The sequence below is a fragment of the Lepidochelys kempii genome, chromosome 4, assembly GCF_965140285.1.
Source record: "Lepidochelys kempii isolate rLepKem1 chromosome 4, rLepKem1.hap1, whole genome shotgun sequence".
NCBI lineage: Eukaryota > Metazoa > Chordata > Testudines > Cheloniidae > Lepidochelys > Lepidochelys kempii.
The window spans coordinates 15,025,308-15,045,693 of NC_136383.1; the positions used below are offsets into that span (position 1 = coordinate 15,025,308).

Consider the following 20,386-nt stretch of genomic DNA (forward strand, 5'->3'; position numbering starts at 1 on the left):
AAACTAAATACTTCCATCAGCAAGACAACCAGGTCTGTGATTTTATCCGCCCTTTCTCCAAAGTTCTTGAAGGAGTGATCAATAGTCAAGGACATTTACATCGAAGGCAGTAAGTAGTAGGCCACAAACTGGGATAATGAATTATGTTAATATACTGGATGTGGAATAGAAGGAAGGAATAAGAGCACATTATCATAATCTAAGGATTTGCAGTGTTGTTGTAGCTGCATTGGTACCAGGATATTAAAGATACAAGATGCGTGAGGTAGCATCTTTAATTGGACCAACTTCTGTTGGCGAGAGAGACAAACTTTCGTGCTTACACAGAGCTCTTCTTCAGGTCTTGAAAATATATTCAGAATGTCACAATTAAATAAAAGGGGCATCAGATTGTTTAGTATAACTACTTGACACATATTTCAAAGACCATTCAAGAGTAAGTGTCCCACTAACACCTCTCTAGTCATGGCGGGGAAAGGAGAAGAAAAAGGGAGGGAAAGCTGTGCGGGGGGTCAAGTAGGTTATACGTTGTTATAATAAACTATATATCCAGTAAAAAGAACAGGAGTACTTGTGGCACCATAAATTTGTTAGTCTCTAAGGTGCCACAAGTACTCCTGTTCTTTTTGCGGATACAGACTAACATGGCTGCTACTCTGAAATATATATCCAGTGTCTCTATTCAGTCCATGATTTTTAGTATCTAGCAAAGTTCAGAATTTAAGCTCCCAGGCTCATCTTTTGAAAGAATTGTGCAGGTCTTTGAGGATGAGGACTGAGAGGTCAGATACAGAGTGATCGCTTTATGAAAAGTGTTCACCCAGAGTTGATATGGTATTTTTGTCTTATTTTTCTGTGACAGTTCAAGGGAGCACAATCGTAGTCCTCAACCATGACGACTATGTTCACAAGGCCAATAGACAAGTGTTTCATGCCACCCATTATAAAGAACTCAAAAAACACCCCACACCACAATTTACCGAGGAGTTTAAGGATATCATCAAATTCTTTCTCAAACAAATCCAAAGAGAAACTCTACAACTTCATCCCCCATGAACCCAGAGACGTTCTACGTGCTTCCCAAGGTATACAAACAAGGGAACCCAGGCAGACCCAACATAGCTGCCCATGGCACTCTTACTGAAGGAATATTGGGTCTCATAGAAAGCATCCTCAAACCACTCATACAAAGGACCAGCTTCCTCCAAGACAATCAACTTCCTCCAGAATCTCCACAAAATTAACAACCTCCCTCAGAACATCATTTTTGCCACATGGATGTCACTTCACTAAACAACAACATCCTTCACAATGACAGCATCGCTGTCTACCTCAAATATTTACAAGACAATGGACAACCCACAGATATCCACCCAAAACACATCGTCAAACTCATCCTCACTCATAACAATTTTACATTCAATAACAAACACTTAGTCCAAACCATGGGAACAGCCACGGGTAATAGGATGGCTACCCAATATGCCAACCTCTTTATGGGCCACCTTGAAAAGGAATTTCTGGACAAATACACCACAAAACCAATGAGATATCTGAGCTATATCAATGATATTTTCATCCTCTGAACAGGAATATTCCAGACATGCTCCAAACTCCATCAAAGATTTCCATCACAACTTCAATATAGAATACAGAAATAAAACTCCCTCCAACTGCACACCCCAAGTCATCCCCTACCATCCCACACTGGAATCCATGTGAGGTAGCAAACTAAAACCCATACCGGATGGGGACTACATCCTGAAAGAAATCTTCCCTGAACCCGCTCTTCTGACCTTCAAACAGTCCCCTCCCCCTGAACCTCTCCAAGCTCATTATCAGAAGCAAGCTATCCACAGACAGGACACACCAACTCAGAGCTGCACCACACCATGCCAGAACAACAGATGCAAAACCTGGACACACATCTCCACTGCTATGATGATCAACACCCCTCACAGCACCCCTTTCAAGATACATGGGTACTACACATGCCTATTATGTGGCGTACCTCATCCAGTGCACTAAATGCCTCAATGACCACTTGTCATAAAAATAAAGGGGAGGGTAACCACCTTTCTGTATACAGTGCTATAAAATCCCTCCTGGCCAGAGGCAAAACCCTTTCACCTGTAAAGGGTTAAGAAACTAAGATAACCTCCCTTGCAGCTGACCAAAATGACCAATGAGGGGACAAGATTCTTTCAAAGCTGGAGAGGGGGGAAACAAAGGGTCTGTCTGTCTGTGTGATGCTTTTGCCAGGAACAGATCAGGAATGCAGTCTCAGAACTTCTGTTAGCTAGATTACTTACTAACTAGAAATGCGTTAGATTTCCTTTTGTTTCATGGCTGGTAAATAAGCTGTGCTGGAGGGAATGTATATTCCTGTTTTTGTGTCTTTTTGTAACTTAAGGTTTTGCCTAGAGGGATTCTCTATGTTTTGAATCAGATTACCCTGTAAGGTATCTACCATCCTGATTTTACAGAGGTGATTCTTTTACCTTTTTTTTAATTAAAGTTCTTCTTTTAAGAACCTGATTGATTTTTCATTGTTCTTAAGATCCAAGGGTTTGGGTCTGTGTTCACCTGTACAAATTGGTGAGGATTTTTATCAAGCCTTCCCCAGGAAAGGCGGTGTAGGGGTTGGGGGGATATTTTGGGGGAAGACGTCTCCAAGTGGGCTCTTTCCCTGTTCAATGTTTAACACGCTTGGTGGTGGCAGCATAGGGTTCAAGGACAAGGCAAAGTTTGTACCTTGGGGAAGTTTTTAACCTAAGCTGGTAAGAATAAGCTTAGGGGGTCTTTCATGCAGGTCCCCACATCTATACTCTATAGTTCAGAGTGGGGAAGGAACCTTGACACTACTATATAGGTGAAAATGACACTCACACAGAAAAATGATAAAAGAGGAAAACACCATATCCCCTGTGGGTGAACACTTTTCATAAAGAGATCACTCTGTATCTGACCTCTCTTTTCTCATTCTCAAAGGAAACCTGTACAACATCTTCAAAAGATGAGCTTTGGAGCTCAATAGGACTGAATAGTAACACTGGATTTATGGCTTATTACAACAATCTATAAGCCACTTAACCACCCCCCAAACACACACAGCTCTCCCCCCCAAACCCCAAGGAATGAAGAGGTATTAATGGGACACCTCACCTTGACCAGCCCCTCAAAATATGCATTAACTACCTATGCTAAACTATCCACCTTGTGTTTAGCTGTGACACTTTGAGTACATTTCCCATACCTGAAGAAGAGCTCTGTGTAAGCTTGAATGCTTGTCTTTCAGAACAGAAGTTGGGCCAATAAAAGATATTACCTCACCCGCCTTGACTCTCTAATGTAAGGATATGGCTATCAAACCAAAAACTATTGAAGTGTCAGTATTTGGTAAGAAGTTCACTGAGTATTCAGAACTCAGCACTACTGTAGCACTAGACCCTAAAACCACACCCTGGTCGGACTGGCAGAGACCCTGAGGGTATTTCACCTTCCTCTGCAGCATGGGTCACTTGCAGCTTTAAACCAGTGTAAATGGTGAATTCTCTGTAACTTGAAGTCTTTAAACCATGATTTGAGGTTTTCAGTAACTCAGCCAGAGGCTATGGTTCTATTACAGAAGTGGGTAGCTGAGGTTCTGTGGCCCGCAATGTGTAGGAGGTCAGACTAGATGATCACACTGGTCCCTTCTGACCTTAACATCTATGAGTCTAAAGAACATGACCCAAAGATATCCTCCTGGAGATGTCTTGGGACAATCCTGTGAAGAGTGGGACAGAGGAGGGATTTTTCCCATTAGAGAAGGGCCATTGGCTCTGCTCTTGGAAACCACAGAACATGGGGGATCCGCGGAAGGCTGAGGCCCCGTACCTCCATGCCAGTTTTGAGGCCCTCTCGTCCTCACAACCTGCTTCCGGTTAGCCATGGGAATTACTGCATCCTCAGTGCTCCAGTAACAACCTTGGAACATTTGAGAAGAGGGAAGATATTTCACTGCCCCAACTCCCAGGAGACCGCCCCTGTGACAAATCTGGGTAGACGGAATACAGTGCCAGGTTGGAAGAAATTGCCATCTCATCAAACTCCACCAATCTCAAACTCCTGCCAATAATGGAGGGGGTAGGGGGAGGAGGGGAATTGAAGCACCATTGTTGACTGCTGCTAGAAGGATAAAGAACGTTCATTATTCAGATGAAAGTTAATGTAATATAGACAGGATGGCAATTTCATTTTTTGCAAGGGATTAATAAGAGAATAAAGGATTTGCAACTTGAGAGTCCATAATGGACTACAAATATCAATTTTAGTGCTAGTGCTTTTAAAATAGTCCTTGATTTCAGAAGAAACATCTGCACACCATTATAGCCTGCAACTTTAAAATAATAGAGGAACAGCTTTTATCAAAGATTTTACAGGAATATGGCACTTGGGTAAAAGCCAAATTGAGAGACCCGAATCTTCCTATCCTGGTTCATCTGTGCTTACGTTTCTGTCAAAGCAGCAAATGCTTTAAAGAAAACAAAAAGAAAAGGAGGACTTGTGGCACCTTAGAGACTAACCAATTTTACAATAAAATTTATAATAAATTGGTTAGTCTCTAAGGTGCCACAAGTCCTCCTTTTCTTTTTACAGACACAGACTAACACGGCTGCTACTCTGAAACCAGTCATTAAGGAAAACAGTTACGTCACTGTTATTAGACTGACCTCTTCTGTGGCTTACAATAGACCACTGATAAAGATACCCCAAACCTATGTCTGATATATTATATACACTCTTGTACTTTATCCATTCTCTACAGCTACTGTGCTGCTCTACCACTTGCCTTCCAGAAACATCTATGAAAAAGAATCTATATTTCCCAACAAGAGTTTGGTGACCGTTATAGGTCATATGTCCGAATGAGCCATTTACATTTTTTTACTTACCACTTTGCAACAAAGAGGCCAGAACCACCATAAAAGACCAATAGCCACCAAAAGTAACAGCACAAGAATGGCAATAAGGGCAGCTATGCCATTCGACTATGGAGAAACAAGAAGGGAAAAGACAGTCACTGGATGATGTTAACAATTTCTATCTCATTAATAAATGTTTTTATCTCTTCCTTCCCCGCCCCCGACCCAACACAGTTACATATTGATTCACATACAGAGGATTCCTACTTGCTGGATCCTCCTTCTACAGATCTTACTCAGACAAAACTCTTTATGAAGCCTATAGTATCAGGCCCACTCTGGGCCAAATTCACCCCTAGTTAGCTCCTCTGACCCCTTGTATGTTTAGTTCCCTCCTCTTCTGTGAGCCGAGGAATGTACCTGGTAAACCAGGACGCTTTTAAAAAGCTGTGTGATAAAATGAATGATGTGTGTCGACTACAAAACAGGGCAGAAGGGAGATTAAAAGCTAATGTATATGTTCCCCAGTTCCTTACATATTCTTGGTTTTGGAGAAACTCAGGTGCGTAAGCTATTTTAAAGGACTGGACAGAGCATCAATACAGAATATGATGGGCCACAAAACTTTGAACTGTAAAACAAAGAACACTGAAACAGCACGTACCTGTGCCATTTTATGGACCTGTGTTCCAGACTACACAAATCACGCTTGGAAGATAATGGGCCTGATTCTCCTCTCACTTACTCCAGTGTAAGTCAGGAGTAACTCCACAAAGTCAATGGAGTTATACTGATGTGAAACTGGCATAAGTGAGAGGAGAATCACGCCTAATATGGAAGGGGAAAAAAAGTCACTGGTACAGGTACACCAAGCATCCAGTGACTAATGACTTTAAAGGATTACATTAAGAGCTGCCTAAGGAAAGCTGTTTGCCTGATCATCAATGCAGTCTGCAACCATTGATAGGAAAGAGAAGAAGAAAGTAGAATCCCAGAAGGGGTGTATAAGTAGGGCCCTACCAAATTCACGGTCCATTTTGGTCAATTTCATGGTCATAGGATCTTAAAAATCATAAATTTAATAATTTTTGCTAGTTAAAACTGAAATTTCACAATGTTGTAATCGTAGGGGTACTGACCCAAACAGGAGTAAGGGTACTGCTACCCTTACTTCTGTGCTGGGGGAAGCGCTGCCTTCCGAGCTGGGCAGATGGAGAGCTGTGGCTGCTGGACGGGAGCCCAGCTCGGAAGGCAGAGTCGCTGCCAGCAGCAGTGAGGGTGGCATGCTATGGCCACCCTTACTTCTGCCCTGCTGCTGCTGGAGGGGCACTGCCTTCACAGCCGGGCGCCCGGCCAACAGCTGCTGCTCTCCAGGCAGCGCAGAAGCAAGGGTGGCAACACTACAAACCCTCTAAAATAACCTCGCGACCCCCTTACAACTCCCTTTCGGGTCAGGATCCCCGATGTGAGAAACGCTGGTCTCCCCCACGAAATCTGTGTAGTATCGGGTAAAAGCACAGAAAAAACCAGATTTCACAGGGGGGGAGACCAGATTTCATGGTCCGTGACATGTTTTTCATAGCTGTGAATTTGGTAGGGCCCTATATATAGGGCTCCTATACCATGGTGTTTGGTATTCCAAAAATAAAGATTTAATTCTAGTCCTGAAGTCTGAATGCTCATCTTGCCCTGCAGGGGACAAAACATAAGAACTGCCGGCCTGGATGTGACTGGTGGTCTATCAAGTTCAGTGTCATGTCTCTGACCGTGGCAAATACCAGCTGCTGCAGAGGAAGATGCAAAGAAGCCTAGTGTAGACAGTTATGGGATAACTAGAAGTTTCCTCCTAACCCAAAGGGACAGGTGGAATTTTAAAGAGCCATAACTGTTGATCCAATAAAAGGTATTACCTCACCCATCTTGTCTCTCTCAATAGACAGATACTCCACTGAGACTTGTAAACTTAGATTGTCTCACAAGGTCCTACAAGTCACACAAAGTCACTGCTTTGGCTCATGCATGCTAGCAAAGATGGCCGAAGGCTAACTGGTGCCACTTGGGCATAGGTTAATTGTGCCATGAGGCTCTTAACGAGCCACACTCTCAGAGGCACACAGAGAGGGATTATGCTTAGCCTCCTATCAAGTTAACAGTCAGCCCTTTTGTCACTATGTTTTTTACGATGAGCGTGAATGGTGACTCTCACAAAGGCTTAGACTGCACCTCTAAGCTTATTTTTAAGAAAGGATGTGGAGAACAGAAGTGGCCCAGAGGCTAAAAGCCTCAAACCCACATCCTCTGCACACCTTTTCTAAACCCTGGTATAGCGTGCTCCACAGCATGCTGATCTGGAACAACATTAAGGGGAAATCAGGGATGTGTTTTGTGTGAATGAGACCTGTTCACATTTCATATGGGGACCAAAAAAAACCAAAAGGGCAAAGGACACAGCATGATTCTCCTCTCAAGCCTGAGTAAAGTAGGAGTTATTGTACTGCAGTCAGTGAAGTTATTCCGGTGTCAATGACAGGAGAATCAAGCCCTACTCAAATGATGACTAATAATGTGTAAATGTTCAGTGATCATTTAAGATGGTATCACACGTAAATAATGCCCATGCCTCGCTGCAACACCTCGTTTGTTTTTCTCTACAGCAATTTCAGTTTGCTGTGGAAGGCTGCAACTTTTCACTCTCTTGTACCAGGTTAGCCATCAGCTGCCCTGCCATTAGAATTAGCTCAGTGTTCTAGCTGTGATCCATTTCTATGCAGTTGCCCATCTGCTACTACGGAAACAACAGTTCTCCTTGTGCGGCCCTTCCTTCTCTACACAACACATGACATGAGGGTTTACAAAAAAAAAAAAAGGATGAGCAGAAGCAGTGCTGGATTTCCTGTCAGTTCACTTCCGTAGTTATTCTGCTTCCTGCTACTTGAAACTTTTAACCACAGAGAAACAAAATGGGTTAAGGTTTTGCCATGAACAGAGCAGAGGAATAACATGATTATGATTTGTTTTGCACTGACGCTGTATTTTTTTAAGTTTGTTTGCACTGTCAGCATGCAGATTTATATGTGGTCATGGTAAATTCATAGTTTCAGCATGTTGTGGCCCGCTCACCCTTCTGAAAGGATGAAGAAAAAGGGAAGAGTAGTATATCAGGTGTCACGACAGAGCATCCTCCTGTATCCTTATGTCATTAATTCAAGATGTTGCATCATCATCATCCATTGATACAACATCATGACATCAGGTGGAAACAGGCTACAAATGGATTCATCTAAGTGTCTTAGGTTTGGTGAGCTGCGTCAATTCTAGTGTCATTCAGACTCCCCACCTCAAACCATAAAACCTGAGTTGGTGTTGACATCAACCCCCCAAAATTATCCATATTTGCAATTTTAAAAGGGTTGGGGAAAAATAAGCTTGGCTTCTCCAGGTTAATTCCCTGTGAACAACAATCTGTTGTTGGAAAACCACACAAAACGATAGGTTAAAAAGTGGGGTCACTGGAAGTACAGAGTGACCAGGTTCCTGGGGAACTCGTCTATATTTTGCACGTCATGAATATTATTTATATTCCTTTTCTCTCCCTTTAACAAACACAAATGGCCAATTCTGCCCTTTGTGTGTTCACAACTCCTACCGATTTCAGTCGGAACCGGGCATGCCCGCACACAACGAATAGCAGAACACACAGTCTCATTTTTTTACCGACCTGAAAGTAAAGCCACAGTACGGGCATGCTTTAGGGTTAGGGTCTTCCGTAACTGGGCTAAAGTCTTGAGGTTCCATCTATACAACTTCAAGCTTTATATCACCACTATGGACCCATCTACACTATAAACTGGAACCAAGTTGTAACTGAGTCAGTGGACAATTGTATCCTAACTAGATCCTCTGATACAACTATACTTGTAGTGAAGGCAGGTCCCTAAAGGGTGGGGGAAGTCATCCAAAGGCCTCAGAGCTGCAGCAGCAGACTGTAGTAAATAATATGTTGTAATACATTTCGCATATAATAATGTATAGCTATAGGAAAACCATATGCACTGTACATATTGAAAACATACATTCCTTAACTGGCAAGTTAGGGAATGCTGAGAGGCAGCAAAGACACTGTCCAGAGGGGAAGGGAGGTTTCCTTGGCTTTCCCCTCTACAAATAGCTCTCTGCCTGGGTCTGTCTTCAGCAGTTTCTGAAGTAGTTAGCAATACAGAAGCAATGGTAATGGAAAAGGAGGGAAGCTCTTTATAGACAGTCTATGTCGGGGTTGAGGAGAACCAGTTAATCATGCATTAGTGAAAAAGATGTTTTGTATGTTATCTGGAAATTTAGCATAACATTATGGTATGGTAACATATGGTAACATTCCTTTTGCACAGAATCATGCAAAGACTTAATGTTGGCAGGTGTCCAGTTTTCAACCGGAAAATCCAGTCGAAAAGGAGTCCTGGCAGTATCCGGTCAGCACAGCTGACCGGACACTAAAAGTCCAGTTACCAGAGTAACCGCGATCAGCCTCCCGGCTGAGAGGGCAGGAAGAGCAGCAGCTACTCAGCTGCCGCTGCTGATGGGGAAAACTGGCTGGCTCCCAGACCCGGCTCCAGCCTCTCCAGTGGAAAGGTAGGTACCAGTACTGCCACTGCTGGGCGGGGAGAAGGGAGGTGGATCCTGTCTGCCCCCCCACACCCCCCCACTGTGCCCCAATTTTCCCGCTCTGGAGACTGACCCCCACCCTGCACACAGTGCTTCCCCCCCCCCGTTATTGCCTCTTCCCGCACACACACAGCATGCCCCCCCCGATGCCTCTTACCGCCTCTCCCCATCACACAGACATACCAACACCCCCCTGCTGCCAGTTGGTGGTGCCCCAACTCCAGCAACCCCTCTCTGCCACTTAGTGCCCCCAGCACAGCATGTCCCATCAGTTCCAGTTAGTCCTCCCCCCCACACCCTATCAATGCCAGTTACTGCTCCCTCCATACCCCCGACACCTCCTGAATGACACTTACTGCTCTCCCAAAATCCTAGTGCCCCCCCCACATCATTCCCCCTCAATCTGAGTTAGTGCCTCTACAATCCCAGAACCCCTCAATGCCAGTTACTGCCCCCTCACACCTTTGGGCAAGGCTACTTTTTTGTGAGTTATCAAGAGTGTGGATTAGTACATTTCTATTCAAACAATATTCTCAGATGCTTATTTTAGTGACAATTTTAAAAATACTTTCTTAACCAGCCAAAAGTCACTTGCCAGCTTTCCAAAGAACTATTTAGACACCTAAAAAGACTTAATTTTTACAAAACAAATCTTACTGTGTATAATATGCCAAAAGCTCCCTCCCCCCAAAAAAGGACCAAATTTAGAGATTCTAAAACAGAAACAAGATGATTAGGACTATGGAAAAAGGGACGGCTAGCTAGCAGCAGCCTGGCAAATGGCTTGCTGCATTTTATAGCAGAATTAAAAATGCTGCCAGGTTTGTTTGGCATTATCTTGGGATACGTTTTAGCAAGGCATTCTTGTTTATACAGCTGAAACTTTCCTTTTCTAAGTTTGTGGAACGTCTCATTCGCCCTCGCCGCAAGAAAAAACTCACATTTCTGTACCATTTGGTATCTAATAATTCATACAAAGGAGGCAGGATGGATTTTTAACCAAGTTATAGGAAGATTTTTAAACTTTGTTTTTGGATATTAGTGATGGTGGTACTTCTCCCTTAATGTAGATGCACTTAAACCTGTTTAACTTTCACTTAAATTAGCTTAGTTTAATTTAGTAATTTACTAGTACATGCTAAACAAGGATTAAATGGGTTTAAGTGCATCTACATTAGGGAGTATCACCTATTTAACTGTACAGACTTCCAATTAATTTAATTAAGACTGTACAACTTTTCTAATATAGACAAGCCCTAAGTACTAGGACACAATTGTAAACAGATACCACACTGAATCTGTTCATTAGGTTTGCTTCATTTGAGCATGCAATCAGTTTTCTCTTTTAAAAATAAAGAAGTCCCTGAGAAGGTGCGTGTGGAAAGCCTACCTACAGAACAGGTGAGACATTTAATGAACGCTTCTAAGGCTAGAGGGTTTCTCTACATGATTTTTCTGTGGAGTTTTGTTGTAGAAAGGAATCAAGTATAAGAAAAAAGGTTTTCCAAAAGACAAAGAACACACACTTCTTTTAAACTTCTCATGCTGATCTAAGTCTCATGAATCAGCGCTAACTTGCTCCATCACACCAACTTCCTAGGATTGGAGAGCAAGAAGAGGGCAGGGCCTCGAGGAGAAGAGCAGAGGCACGAGGTGGGGCCTTGGGGGAAGAGTGAGGGTCCGGTGGCATGGACTCATGGAAGAGACGGGGCAGGGGCATGGCCTTGGGGAAGAGGCAGGGCAGGGGTGTCCAGTTTTCAGCAGTTAGAAAGTTGGCAACCCTATGTAGACTGGAATGCTAACTAAATATAGTTGTCTGCCACCTTAATGGGCAATAATAAATAAGTCATTTCACATACTATAACTGCAGAAAAATCTGCCAAATACCAATCGTTTCATTAAGCACATCCAATCAGCAAAGCTTGCTTGTGTGCACAAAAATAAAATGAAGAACATAAACATGCATTTCACAACACTTCATGATTTAGAAGATATATGCATCTGTGCTTAAGTACGGTTTCACAGCTATGCCTTTTCACACATTATTAATAGGCTCTGCTCTGATTAGAGATTCTCCCACCCAAAAAGTTATGCAAGGATAAAACGGTAAGTCTCACAATTTCAACATCTACATGAAATGCTGTCAGTCATAGACTTACACATTCCGAAGCAGTGATTGTTAATGAGCTGGAGATCAAAGATTGTCCTTCATTCAAACTCACCAAAACTTCTAGTGTCCTGGAAATTAAAAAAAGCCAAACAAATATACATGAATCACAGCATATACACATTAATCTTATAATACAGGAATCTTGCATCAGTCAGGTTCCATTAAAATAGAGCAGGAAGCGTGGTAGACCAGGAGAATGAGAGACAAGATGTGGACATCTCTAAAGCTAACATGTTGTATTACTGTTTATAGATAGTCCTGACTCCTTACAATTTGCCAGTATTTTTAGCCATTCAATTAGGATATAGATTTAGCTGTCTAACTCTAGTAACCAAAGTTTGATAATTGGCACTTCATTTTTTGTGTCTCAGTTTACCCAACAGTAAAATGGACATATTAATAGTTAACTACCTCACAGGGGTTAATATTTGAAGACCAGTTTGATATCCTTGGTAAATAGACCTACCTAATTATAAAATATTAACTCCTCTTCGATCATACTTTTTTAGGGTTTTACTGTTACAAATAATACTGTAAACCCTGTTCAATAAAAATATATCTAGCAATATGCAACCAGCAGGCTAACAATGCTGGCTATTTATAAGTGGCCAAGACTTTCTATAAATAGCACACTGATATTACAGTTATACAAATATTAAGTAGTTTACATTTTTCAAATTAATCCTAAAAGAAAATGATATATGGTGAATATTAAACAGAAAGGACTCAAACTTCTCTGTCTTTGTTTCATATGATTCAGAAAGCTCACAATATGTATGTATGTTTTGAAATATAGATCTCATTGGACTAAAATGATTAATCATTTATACTGCTCTTCATAGATATCATTTTTTATTCTGGCACAAGCATTTTAGTCAATATTGAATTTGAAACTCTTAACTAATTTGTCTCAGCTGGTTTCTGTTTCAGATTTTAGTAAAAAGGTATTAAGTTGCTTCTACCACTCAATTTATTTTTTTAAATGGTCTGTGCTATAAAATAAAAATCCCCAATATCTTTCTTTATATTATGCAAGTGAAAAGTCTGGATAATTTTTGTTTCTCATCCCCTTCCAATTTTCTACACTTTCATAGAATCATAGAATCTCAGGGTTGGATGGGACCTCAGGAGATCATTGAGTCCAACCCCCTGCTCAGAGCAGGACCAATCCCCAATTTTTGCCCCAGATCCCTAAATGGCTCCCTCAAGGATTGAATTCACAACCCTGGGTTTAGCAGGCCAATGCTCAAACCACCGAGCTATCCCTCCTCCCCTCCCTTTGCCCCATACATCACAATTCTAGACAAGTCTAGGAAAAAAAACTACTGAAATACTCAATTCTTATACTATTTCTGATCCAAACCAGAGACAACGCTAGGAGTTTCATGGGAAAGCCTATGAGGATTTCCAAGCAGGATTTCAATATCACATATGAATTTGGTTAAGATTTGGATAAATGTATAGAGCCAAAACCCTGACTTATCAATTAAGCATGCAATTACATTTAAGCACAAAGATGAAATCCTGACTCCTCTGAAGTAAATAGCAAAATATCCATAGGCTTCAGTGGGGCAGGATATCACCCTAAGTGTTCTGATGAGTAGGCACATGCTTAAAGTAAAGCATTTGTTTAGTGTTTTGTTGAAACTGGCCCAAATTCCTGACAGGTGATCAGAGAAACTCCAGATGTTTATCTGAATTACCCCCCTGAACTTTTTGAAGTTTGCCCATCCTAAATGCCAGCTATGACATTAAAATACAGAGCCAAATTTTGTTCTCCACTACGCTGATCCAAAGCCCACTTGAAGTTAATGTGAGTCTTCCCATTGACTTCAGTGACTTGGATCAGGTCCTTTTACAGCCTTGTAACCCTAGTGGGGTTGCACAGATGTAACTGAGAGCAGAATTCAACCTATAAGTGCTCATGTGTATCCTCAGCACAGGGAAGCCCTTTCTGACTTGTGAATTTTTAACTGAGCACAAATGCCAAAAGAAAAGATTATCCGTCCATATCACCGTGTTTCATTTTTTCCCTTTCGCTTTGTTTGCCCATTTAAAGCACTAGTTCCACAGAGACGTGTGCTATAAAACATACAGACTCCAGGCCAGATTTTGCTTATTTACACACCCATGAAACAACTTTAATTTCTGTTATGTTTCATGAGCATAACAGATAATTTGCCTCTTCAACATTTACTGAACTTTTTGGTAGCAGTAATTAAAATAATTATTAATTCATGAATGATTTTCCCTTTTACAGTGTATACCATCCGTTGGTCTCAAAGCTTTTCCCAAGCATTAATGAAGTAAATCTCACAATGCCCTAAATTCTAATCAAAGCTGTGGTGGGTGACCTTGAGTGAGCCATTTCACCTTTCAGCATCAATAAAACAGGGAGAACAACATTTACCATACCTACCTCACCTGAGAGGTTGTGCAGATTGATTAGTTCATTTTTGTACAGCGTTTTGGTTACATACAGCACTATATAAGTACTGTTAGTCTTACTATTTGGGGAAAAAATGAAGTACATCTTAATTTATTTTGGCACATCAGCTGAGGGTCTAGTGACAGTGTTTATCAATGACAAAATTTTAATAAGAGAGAACCCAATCAACCTAACTCAGGATCAGAGGCCAGTCAGCAGAGATCAAGTCAACATCCCCAGTCTTCATGAGTGAGTCAATCTGTTTCACTCATCACCCTAAGATTGACTTTGGCTTCTTACACAGACATTTACAAAACTGAGGGGACTTCTATTGAAATGAGACGGTGGCTGACTTCTGACTAGCTAAGACATTGGGCGATAATATTCTGAGGTGAAATTGATGCCCATACTAATGTCTGAAGTGTTCACCGTCCATTTCAAATAGTGACCTCTCTAAATGAGAAGTTTATGCTCGGCCTGTTAGTGAAATTTTGATTGGTTGGTTTTTAAATATAATAGACATCCACAACAGAATAGAATGGGTCCAGGAATCTTCAAGTAGTCAAGCCATTGGACTGGTTTAATACTCTATAAGGTGACATCCTGGCTCCACTGAAATCATTAACAAAACTTCCATTGACTTCATTGGGGCCAGGGATTCACCCACAGACCGGAGACACTATAGCAGCAGTTCTCAGACTGTGATGCATGAACCAGTAGGGGCCACACACAGGAGATATGCAGGTTGGTTTAAAGTATAGCAACACAATGCAGTATTAGTATGCAACTACAATGATCAAAGTTCCAAAGATGGTCCTCCATATGCTTCTGAGTTTTAAATATAACACGCTAGGATTTTAAAGTTTGAGAACATGCGCTATAATATACCCACTAAAATATTTTTTTTAATCTTCAGTGACATTAGAAATTTGTTTAAGTTACATTTTTAGAGCTCTCAACTCTTTGTTTACTATTTTTAAGACAAATCCTGCAGTCCTTTCATGGGCAAAATTCCCACTAAGATCAACAGGAGTTTTGACTGAGCAAGGATTGAGAACTCCTGGATTTGGCAAGGAGACTGCAAGGATGCCTGGGATTATAAATTTTACTGCATCCTATAGATTTATGGGTGAAAGATTCAAACTGTTTTCAGTTGCTTGATTTTCCCATGTATTTTATTTTTAAAATTTGAATGTGAGCCTGGAATACCTCTTGGTTCTTTTTTTCGCCTGAGTCTTTCCCTTCTGGGACTTGCCAACTTTTTCATTCCTACCAAACTCGTGTGTGTTACGACAGTAAAACTTTCTAATGGTATTTCATCATATTCTGTACTTTCTGGAAGTTAGCTGATTTGTTCAATATGTTAGTGGCAATCCAAGACATACATGACAATAAGAGGAAAAAAATGACAGAATGCCATCTTCAACCCTAGTAACTGAAAGTTCAGTAATATACCCAGGTTCTAATTTTTTCAGCTGAGCTACTAGAAAATAAACACATCAGAAACTAAATCATGCAAGCAACTGAATCTTTGCAGATGTATTCTTCTTTGCATGTGTATCTAATGTTTGGTAATGTTTGTTTCTTTATTTATTCACTTCTATAATTACACCTACCTTAAAATCTCTTAACTCATTACAAAGACATGAATATGTAATTATTTTATTAGAATCACCACAAAACAAGGCTCCTAGACATGGGCAACACCTGTAAATATCCAACCAGAAAAGCACCTCCCTCAACCTTTTCCCAGCTCAAAGGCATCCTTCCGACACTAGTCTTCCCTTTTCTGCTCCCAGACCCCTCACACAAATACACAAACATTCTCTTCTCCTCAAGAGCAAACAGGTGTAGCTTGCAGAACAACCTGAAGGAGGGTATTGTTAGCTCAAACACCTCAGATGAGCTCAGTTGTTGTAGTAATATATGGGGAGAGAGACAGTCTCATAAACACACCGAATTGGGAGTTGGGTGCCTAATTCTATTCTATTAGGTTTCTTTGAAAATCCCAACCTTAAAGACTATAATCAAACCCCTTAAACTTTGCCCTAACTTAGTGTTTGAAGCAACATTCAGTCATTTAGTCTTTTTCTCCTTCTCTGCATTGTGGGGAAATGCATGTTGTTGGTGTTGGATTTTTTTTAAATCAGCCTCTAATCTACAAGTAATTGGAAGGGCCAGTTCTTTCCCTAGATTTCTTATGGGGTTTTTTAACATTTTTTCCAGGTGGTGGCTTTTGCAGCTTCCACATTTTTGTGATTCCTGAGGCACGTTTTCCTAGCCCGGAGCCTCACGAGCATCTGCTGGAACATAGTAGGGTCACACAGTGTTGTTACGAATAGGTGAAGCTCTGTTCTGGTTACATTAGTCGGCACTTTGAACACCACAGGAAACTTGAAGATGGCAGAAATACTCTAGAAGGGTACAGAAGTTTCTCCAATCATTACAAGAAACACACTGTGGATCAAGAAACTCCTTTTAACCAAACAGGACATATGAAAAAATCTTACATAATAGCTAATACTTTTATACTAGGGGCAGAGGGCATCCAGTCGTGCCTTTTGGGGCAGCTGAGCTCAAGCAGGGATTCATACCCCAGAGTGAGAATGGGCAGCTATGAGCTGCAATCACTGCTTTCCACCAGGAATGGCGGTTTTAAACTCCAGCCCTGCCAGCAAGGGACTGCTCAGAGAATGTGCTGAATTAGCACAACTCCAGAGGGTTCTGGTTCCACCCACACCTTTTGTGACCCATGTCAGCAGGGTCAAGAGGCCTAGCAGTATACAGATGGTGACCTTCTGTGTACCTGCTCCAAGCAGGCTTACTACCACGAGGGGCACGCAGACTGCAATTCGCTGAGAAAAGATGAGGGACATGCAGTTCAGCCTAACGACTTAGTCCTGCCGACATGCCTGAGATGTAGGCAAGGATTATTATCTACCCCTTTTCAAACCAGGAAAACTAAGGCAAAGAGTATGGCCAAAATCATCAAACTTGGGTGCCAATGTTAGTTACCTAAATAAGATCCCTTAATTGCATAAATAGCGATTTAGGAGCAGAACTGAAAGCACCCAGTTTTGCAAATTTTAACCCTAAATGATTTGCCCCAGGCCACACAGGGTTTGTGGTGAGCAGCCGGTGTCAGGGACAGAGTTTCAGGCTCCTACGCTTGGTTTCAGAAGACTGCACCACGCATCTCACGCACAAATGACACGGTACATGAATAAATACTTATTATTAAATGTGATTTGGAAACAGGATCTCAGAAGTGGGATAAATGAAGTCAAAGACACAATTTTCCAGTGACTTGAATGGGAGCATACTCTAGGTTTCCTGTCATGGCCTACATTACTCAGAACAAAACAAAACCAAAAGCCAGTTATTAAAATAAAGAGCACCCCGTATTCTTGTGTGGACACTGCTGACAAGGCTGCTATTGACGCTATCTACGACTTAATCCTTCTCCCATACTGAAGACAAAAGATCTGATTTCCACTTACAATGAAGTCTCTTTACATGGCAATGTCGTGTCCTTACAACAGGTATAGATTACATTTATGTCAGGCCCAAAGGTGAAATCCCCATGGATTTCAATCTGAGCAGGATCAGGTTCCTAGTGCCATTTGCCAGGCTGCATGTTCCACCAACCTTGAGCTGTCAAATGCTCTGACAAAAATCTCAAGCAACAGGCTCACTGAACACATCAGCTATCAACTCAAATTTAACCAACTCAGAAGAACCAGTTTCTAGATCAGCTTACTTCTTGATATACAGCTGCAGGGACAAGCCATCCAAGATTTTCAGAGGAGTTGATCATATTCTTTCAGTTCTTGAAGCTACAGAGTGAACTCAGACAGATAACTGTCTCATCCTCAAAACTATCAACATGTCAAGATACAAAATAATTTCTTTCCTGCAGTTGTCATGTTTGAGGGACATAAGCAATGTTGTATTTATTTTGATTTTTGGTATCTGCCTATGCCCTTCACAATCCAGAAATCCAGAAAACATTTCTGACATGCTTGGCCATAAACACACAGTGCCAGTCCACTGTCATGATGATGATGATGATAATAATCTCACAATAAATCAACCTATACCTTCAACCCCCTCCCAAACACCCAAGAGAAAAGATTTACACACATTAACATGACATATTAACTGTTTTAAAGGTGTCTTAGGTTGGGGCACCCAAAGCTGAGGCACCCTAAATCATTATTGAATTTTTGAAAATCTTGGCTATAGAGTTTAGACCTTTACTAAAGGTTTCGTCCCAGGGAGCACATGACTGAAGCTTAAAGAGAACACATGACTTAAACTGCCAGGTAACATTTCTGCAAATGCCTGACTGCTAGAACAAGTGGTTTTGTAAATCTGAACAGATACACTGATCTTCAAACAAATATTTAATTTATTTATTTTTGAGAGCACCTACAGTGTGCTAGCTGCTTTCCAAACATTTAAGGAGGACCGTCTATGCTTTTGTGTCTTCGCAATCTAAGGATATCTAAGTGCACCCAAGTAACTAGCTGTACATTCAAATATCAACTTATGACAGTTACATCCTTTGAAAGTTTATTTCTGACATGCACAGTTATATTTAGCCCAATACGCTCAGCTCCTTACTTTAGTACTGTTTAGAATTTCTTCCTAGACATTTGGAATCTCATAGCTGCCAAACACCACTCACTTAACATATAGACATTTACCAAACATGACCCCACATAAAACAGACAAGAAGCTCTCTAACAAACCAACTGAAGAAATAACATACTGAGGACAAAAGTAGCATCAGAACAAGTAGGGTCTGTTAAATTTTAAAAAAGGAAACAAAACAGAATCAGATCCTCTGTCAGTGTAAATCAGCATAACTCTGACATCAATGATGTAACCCAATTTACACCAACGGAGGATCTGTCCCACAATCTTTATAAGCAACTATGGAAACAGTGAAAAAACTACAATGATCTGAAGTTAAAATAAAAAGCTGTTTGGAACATTTTTGAAAAATCTTTTTATGGATCGAGGGCTGAAAGAGAGCAAGAGACTCTCACATTCAATAGCCCAGAGCTGGCCTGGGGTGATAGGAGACCCACATCCCACTCTGCTCTGAATTTGGAAGGGCAAGGACTTGAACCTGGGCCTAAAACACCAGCCTGCATGACACTTCCTCCTGAATTGAAAGTGGACATTTGGACAGGATTCCATTTTCGCAAGAACATTTGGAAGGTTTTGTTTTCATTCCAATGGGGAACAAAAACAAACTCTGAAAACCTTAGAAGTTGCTCCAGTCTGCTCTAGTTAAAAAACACAAAAAGTCCGGCACTGTAGATGATAAGGTTACCACAGCAACTTTATCTCAGCAGTCCCAAGGGACAATCATCAGAGATTCAGAAATGGAGGTCCACTGGCCCCAACCATGGACCTCAAGCCCTGCTTGCCATTTCCTCTGGCTCACTGCAAGCCAGCTCGCTTCCCCATGCACAGCCTGCTCAGTGGGATTGTTGGAGTGAGCCTCCAGAGGCTGGTGGAGGAGCTGCTGGGCTCCTTCAAGCTCTGCTCCTGGGGATCTACTATTTATAGGCTAAGAAATAACAACAGTTGATTCCCGTGATTTCTAAGTGGGATACTTATCCAGTAGTGCTGCTCCTGTCTTATGGTCTCCTCCTTTAGCCACCTGCCCAAGGGGATGGGCCTGAGGCGCTTGTAAGCGCTGAACCAATAAGGATGTACAATTAGCTAGGTGTGCACGTATTCACAGGTTAAACCGTGTTTTTTGCTACGTAGGTCCCGGGTGCAATTTCCCAATAGTTCACATTTCTGAGCTTGTTTTAGAATGGGAAAAGGCATATTTTTTTCACCCCCGTGCTCCAAAATAGTCGATGAGGATTTAGCAGAACTTTTCCAGATACCACACGTGGAAAACTTCAGCTGAAAAGACTCTTTTTTTCCTTTTTCAGGCAGTTCAGGGTAAACAAGATTTTATAATGGAAAGTGTTTTACAACTTCAGCTGCAACAGTCATAACCACTGGTCACTATTCTAAATAATGAACAACAAATGCAACTTGAAAAGTCCTAGAAGTCCCAACTTTTTTTTTTCTTTGTGTCCAGCTATGTTTTATGGTTACACAGGAGGAATATGGCCCATTGCCGTATGTCAGGTCAGCTCTGGTCTGAGGAATTTCATATCCTGTGAAATATTGCTGACATTTCAATCCACA

At 41.4% G+C, this 20,386-nt stretch overlaps 1 protein-coding gene across 2 annotated transcripts in view; it reads right to left on the minus strand.

Moving 5' to 3' along the window:
• The window catches only part of ANTXR2 (ANTXR cell adhesion molecule 2), a 172,098-nt gene that overhangs the window by 88,140 nt on the left and 63,572 nt on the right, over positions 1-20,386 (minus strand). The window contains exons 11-12 of one of the 2 annotated variants that reach the window (XM_073340476.2): positions 11,726-11,804; positions 4,938-5,033 (exon numbers count right to left, since the gene is read on the minus strand). In XM_073340476.2, the coding sequence (XP_073196577.1) occupies positions 4,938-5,033; positions 11,726-11,804 (175 nt within the window). The remainder of the gene's footprint in view (positions 1-4,937; positions 5,034-11,725; positions 11,805-20,386) is intronic. The other variant, XM_073340477.2, reaches the window with a different exon arrangement.